General features: G+C 66.0%; 1 protein-coding gene across 1 annotated transcript in view; it reads right to left on the minus strand.

The window, feature by feature from the left end:
- Window positions 1-4,939, minus strand: part of BEST2 (bestrophin 2) — a 7,687-nt gene extending 2,748 nt beyond the window's left edge. Inside the window, 9 exon segments of the mRNA XM_074530121.1 lie at window positions 265-412; window positions 414-437; window positions 1,056-1,133; window positions 1,843-1,997; window positions 2,892-2,923; window positions 3,102-3,302; window positions 3,864-3,959; window positions 4,458-4,536; window positions 4,839-4,939. Of these exon segments, the coding sequence (XP_074386222.1) occupies window positions 265-412; window positions 414-437; window positions 1,056-1,133; window positions 1,843-1,997; window positions 2,892-2,923; window positions 3,102-3,302; window positions 3,864-3,959; window positions 4,458-4,536; window positions 4,839-4,911 (886 nt within the window). The 5' untranslated portion in view covers window positions 4,912-4,939.
- Window positions 4,940-6,120: the final 1,181 nt, after the last annotated feature.

The raw sequence follows: 6,120 nt of genomic DNA on the forward strand, positions 1-6,120 counted from the left end.
GTGCCCAGGTGTGCCCCACGTGTACCCAGGTATGGCCAGGTGTATCCCAGGTGTATCCCAGGTGTGCCCAGGTGTGCCCAGGTGTATCCCAGGTGTGCTCCAGGTGTGCCCAGGTGTGCCCAGGTATGCCCAGGTGTGCCCAGGTGTGCCCAGGAGTATCCCCCATGCCCCCAGGTGTGCCCCCCATGCCCCCAGGTGTACCCCAGGTGTGCCCAGGTGTACCCAGGTGTGCCCCAGGTGTGCTCCCCATGCCCCCAGGTGTACCCCAGGTGCCCCTGCACACCTTGAGCCACCCCACGTAGAAGAAGAACTGCAGCAAGGTGAACACGGGCACGCCCAGGTCCAGCTCGTGCCCGGGGTAGCCCTGGGCGGGGTCCAGGAACTGCCGGCCCACCAGGCAGGTGAGGAAAAAAGGTGTAAACGGCGATGGTGACCACCTGGGACAGACGGACAGACAGACAGGGGGACATGGTCACCACTGGGGCTGAGGGCACCTCGCTGTCACCCCTGTGCCACCTCCGTGTCACCCCCCAGGTGTCCCTAGGTACCCCCAGTGCCCACCTGTGTGTACACCAGTGCCCCCCAATGCCCCCAGTGCCCACCTGTGTGTACACCAATGCCCCCCAGTGCCCCTCCCAGTGCCCCCCCAGCCCCTCCCAGTGCCCCCCAGTGCCCCCCCAGTGCCCACCTGTGCCCCCCCAGTGCCCACCTGGGTGCCCCCCAGTGCCCCTCCCAGTGGCCCCCAGTGCCCCCAGTGCCCACCTGTGTGTACACCTGTGCCCCCCAGTGCCCCCAGTGCCCACCTGTGTGTACACCAGTGCCCACCTGTGCCCCCAGTGCCCACCTGTGTGTACACCAGTGCCCACCTGTGCCCCCAGTGCCCACCTGTGTGTACACCAGTGCCCCCCAGTGCCCACCCGGGTGCCCTCCAGTCCCCTCCCCAGTGCCCACCTGTGTGTACACCAGTGCCCCCCAGTGCCCCCCAGTGCCCCCAGTGCCCACCTGGGTGCCCCCCAGTGCCCCTCCCAGTGCCCACCTGTGCCCCCAGTGCCCACCTGTGTGTACACCAGTGGGACGCTGATCCAGTCGTAGTGGAACAGGAGGCTGCAGTGGGCCCGGAACCGGTTCAGCTCCTGGGGGGGTCAGAGGGGGTCTCAGGGGGGTCTCAGGGGGTCTCAGGAGGATTTGGGGGAGGGGTCCCGGGGGGTCCCAGGTACCTCCATGAGCAGCTTGAGCACGCAGTCATCCCCAATGCACCCCGGGGTTCAGGGGGTCTCAGGGTGTTCAGGGGGGGTTTGGGGATCCCGGGGGTCTCAGGGGGTTCAGGGGGGGTTCAGGGGGTTCAGGAGGGTTTGGGGAGGGGTCCCGGGGGTCCCAGGTACCTCCATGAGCAGCTTGAGTGCGCAGTCATCCCCAATGCGCCCCAGGGCAGAGGCTCAGGAGGGGGTCCCGGGGGTCTCGGGGGGTCCCGGGGGTCTCAGGGGTCCTCAGGAGGATTTGGGGAGGGGTCTCAGGGGGTCCCAGGTACCTCCATGAGCAGCTTGAGCGTGCATGCGCCCCGGGGTTCAGGGGGTCCCGGGGGTGTCAGTGTGTTCAGGAGGGGTTCAGGGGGTCCCGGGGGTCTCAGGGGTCTCAGGAGGGTTTGGGGAGGGGTCCCGGGTACCTCCATGAGCAGCCTGAGCGCGCAGTCATCCCCAATGCACCCCGGGGTTCAGGGGGGGGTTCAGGGGGTCCCAGGGGGTCTCAGGGTGTTCAGGGGGGGTTTAGGGGGTCCTGGGGGTCCCGGGGGTCTCAGGGGGTCTCAGGAGGGTTTGGGGAGGGGTCTCAGGGGGTCCCGGGTACCTCCATGAGCAGCTTGAGCGCGCAGTCGTCCCCGATGCGCCCCTCCTGGCGCGCCCGCCCCGCCAGCGCCCCGAACCACACGCACGGCACCCAGAACTTGTTGTAGGGAGAGCGCAGCGCCTCCAGGCGGCGCCGCTCCTCCCGCGTCAGGAACCCTGCGGGCACCGGAGCGTGTGACGTCACACGCCGAGGAGGGTGACGTCATTCCTGAGCCGTGACATCACACTTGTGCCGTGGTGTCACTCCCAGACCCACGGCATCACCCACTGAGTGATGATGCAATCCCTGAGCTGTGACATCATCCCTGAGCTGTGACATCATCAATGAGCAGTGACATCACCCACCATGTGATGACGTTTATTTTCTTTGCTGAGCTGCGACATCACCCACAGAATGATGACATCACTCCTGAGCCATGGCATCATCCCTGAGCTGTGATGTCATCACTGAGCGATGACATCACCCACTGAGTGATTACATAATCCCTGAGCCGTGATGTCATTCCTGAGCTGTGACGTCATCTCTGAGCTGTGATGTCAGACCTGAGCGGTTTAATGAGCTGGGATGTCAACCCTGAACTGTGACATCATTCCTGAGCTGTGACATCATCCCCGAGCCGTGATGTCACTCCTGAGCCATGACATCATCCCTGAGCTGTGATGTCATCACTGAGTTGTGACATCATCCACTGAGTGATTACACAATTCATGAGCCGTGATGTCATCCCTGAGCCATGACGTCATCCCTGAGTCGTGATGTCACCACTGACCCATCACGTCACTCTTAAACAGTGATGTCACCCATGAGCCATGACGTCACACTTGAGCCATGACATCACCCACTGATTGATAACATCCTGGTGACATCACTGGTCATTCATTGGCCCACACCAGGCAGCCAGTGGTCACTCATGGTCACTCACGGTCACTCATGGTCACTCATGGTCACTCACAGTCACTCAATGGTCACTCACAATCACTCAATGGTCACTCAATGGTCACTCAATGGTCACTCAGTGGTCACTCAATGGTCACTCAGGGGTCACTCACCGGCCTGTACCAGGTGGTCAGTGGTGGGAAATCTCTTGTACACGGGCGTGCTGACCGCCCTGAGCACGAGCAGCGCCGCCAGGTTCCCATAGCGCAGCAGGGCCTGGTCACTCAGTGCTCACAATAACCACTCACAGTCACTCAATGGTCACTCAATGGTCACTCATGGTCACTCACCGGCCCTGTACCAGGTGGTCAGTGGTCGGGAACCGTTTGTACACGGGCGTGCTGACCGCCCTGAGCACGAGCAGCGCCGCCAGGCTCCCGTAGCGCAGCAGCGTCCGGCGCAGGAGCCGCCCCCGCGCGTCCGAGCCCCTCACGCTGCTGCCCACGGCCACCATGAGCCCGTCCGGGGCCGGCACCGTGCGGAACTGCCCCCACCAGCGCTCCAGCACCAGCGCCACGTAAAAACCTGCGGGAATGGGGAACGGAACAGAACGGGGGGTTTGGGGGGGTGTGGGGGGAATGGGGGGAAATGGGGAATGGGGGGCAATGGGGGGGAATGGGGGGGGAATGGGGGGAATGGGGAATGGGATGGGGGGAATGGGGGGACTGGGGGAACTGGGAGAGGTAATGGGAGGGGCACTGGGAGGGGTACTGGGGGTACTGGGAGAACTGGGAGGATACTGGGAAGATGGGGAGCACTGGGAGGGGTCACTGTGAAGGGCACGGGGGGGAATGGAGAAGTTGTGGGGGGATCCCGGGGGTCCCAGGATGGTCCCAGGGGGTCCCAGAGGGTCCTGGGGATAGTCCTGGGGGTCCTGGGGGTCCCGGAGGTCCTGAGGGTGATCCTGGGGATGGTTCCAGGGGTGGTCCCGTGGTGGTCCCGGGCTCTCACCGAGCACAAAGGACACGGGGATCAGGTTGGTGGCTCTGGGGGGGACACTGGGTGGTTCTGGGGGTCCTCAGGGGTGGTTCTGGGGGTCCCGGGGGTGGTTCTGGGGGTCCCGGGGGGGGGGTCCCGGCTCTCACCCGAGCACGAAGGACACGGGGATCAGCTCGGCCGATTTGTCGCAGTACAGCACCAGCTTCTCAAAGAGGCGCCGCTGCTCCTCGGACAGCAGGAACCTGGCGGGGACCGGGGCCGTGTCACCGGCCTGTCCCTGTCACCGCCCTGTCCCTGTCACCGGCCCGGCCCCCCGGAGTCCCCCATGTCCCCTGGTGCCCATTGTCCCCCCCAGTGTCCCCATATCCCCCCCACTGTCCTGGTGCCCGCTGTTCCCCCCTGTCCCGCTGTCCCCCGTGTCCCCTGGTGCCCATTGTCCCCGCAGTGTCCACATGTCCCCATATCCCCCCTGTCCCAGTTTCTCCCCTCATCCCTCGTCCCGCTGTCCCTCCAACGGTGTCCCCGTGTCCTCATATCCCTCCCTGTCCCGGTGTCGCCTCCTGGTGTCCCCGGTGTCCCGGTGTGTCACCGGTAGGCCAGGCTGAGGCCCAGGTAGGCCGCGAGGAGCAGCAGCTCCTGGTACAGCAGTTTGTAGATGCTATCCCCTGTCCCCCCGGTGTCCCTGTGTCCCCCCCGTGTCCCCCTGTCCCCCCGGTGTCCCCGGTGTCCCCGTGTGTCACCGGTAGGCCAGGCTGAGCCCCAGGTAGGCCGCGAGGAACAGCAGCAGCTCCCGGTACAGCAGTTTGTAGATGCTGTCCCCTGTCCCCCCTGTGTCCCCCTGTCCCCCCGGTGTCCTTGTGTCCCCCCGTGTCCCGGTGTGTCACCGGTAGGCCAGGCTGAGGCCCAGGTAGGCCGCGAGGAACAGCAGCAGCTCCCGGTACAGCAGTTTGTACATGCTGTCCCCCTGTCCCCCCCATGTCCTGCTGTCCCCTCCCTGTCCCGGTGTCCCCCCGGTGTCCCCCCGGTGTCCCGGTGTGTCACCGGTAGGCCAGGCTGAGGCCCAGGTAGGCCGCGAGGAACAGCAGCAGCTCCCGGTACAAGCAGTTTGTAGATGCTCCCGCGCCACAGCAGCAGCAGCCGCGAGAAGCCCCCGAAGCGCGCGGTGGCCACGCGGGACGTGTAGGTGACAGTCATGGGGACGGACAGATGGACAGACGGACACCTGGGGGGACACAGGGTTGTGTAGGTGACAGTCATGGGGACGGACGGGACACGGACGGACAGACGGACACCTGTGGGACACGAGTGTAGGTGACGGTCATGGGGGACACACGGACAGACGGACGGACACCTGAGGGACAGAGTGAGACACCTGTGGGACACAGGGACGTGTAGGTGACGGTCATGGGCACAGACGGACACGGACGGACAGACGGACACCTGAGGGACACCGGGACACACCGGGCACAGCACTGCCACCCCCCCCCCCCCCCGCTCCCTCCCTTTGTCCCCCTCCTCACCTGTGGCCACCGGGGGTCCCGGTTCCGTGGTCACCGCCCCGGTCCGAGCTGTGTCACCACGCCCGGTCCAGTTCCTGTGGTCACTCCTGGTCCGAGCTCTGTGGTCACCACTGGTCCCGGTTCCGTTGTCACCGGGGTTCGGGGCTCTCTGACCACCCTCGGTCCCGGTTCTGTGGCCACTCCCGGTCCCGGTTCCGTTGTCACCGGGGCTTGGAGCTCTGTGGTCACCTCTGGTCCGAGCTCTGTGGCCACCCGCCCCAGTCCCCGTTACGTGGTCAGCCCCAGTCCCGGTTCTGTGGTCACCGGTTGTCCAAGCTCCGTGACCACCTCCTGTCCGAGCTGTGTGGTCACTCCCGGCCCCCGGTCCCGGTGCCACCGCCCCGGTCCGAGCTCTGTGGTCACTTCCCGGTCCGGTTTCTGCAGCCACTCCCGTTCCCGGTGCCCCCGCCCCGCTCCGTCCCTTTTATCGCGTTGGGGCCGGGCCGGCCCCGCGGGGGGGCGACCCCGAGGGGACATTGGGGGAGGGGGGGGAGGGGACATTGAGGGGGGGGGGGGAGGGGACACGGGGACATTGGAGGGGGGGGGGTCGCTCCTGCTCCGGCCCCCCGGCAGTGACCGCGCCGGTCCGGCCGGTCCCAATTCCCCCCACGGGTATGGAGGGATTAATTTTGGGGTCGGGGGTGTATTTCGGGTCTGGGGTGTTAGTAATTTGGGTCCGGGGGGGTTAATTTGTTGTGCCCCCCCCCACCCCGCTCGGTGCCGGTGGCCTCGGGCCAGCGCCGGGGACAGATCCCAGCGGGGGGGGGGGGCACGGGGACCCCCCCCCAAAACATCCCCGCACCCCCTTTGACCCCCCCGGGACCCCCAAATCCCCTCCAGGACC

Source organism: Zonotrichia albicollis, chromosome 32 (genome assembly GCF_047830755.1).
Source record: "Zonotrichia albicollis isolate bZonAlb1 chromosome 32, bZonAlb1.hap1, whole genome shotgun sequence".
Classification (NCBI taxonomy): Eukaryota; Metazoa; Chordata; class Aves; order Passeriformes; family Passerellidae; genus Zonotrichia; species Zonotrichia albicollis.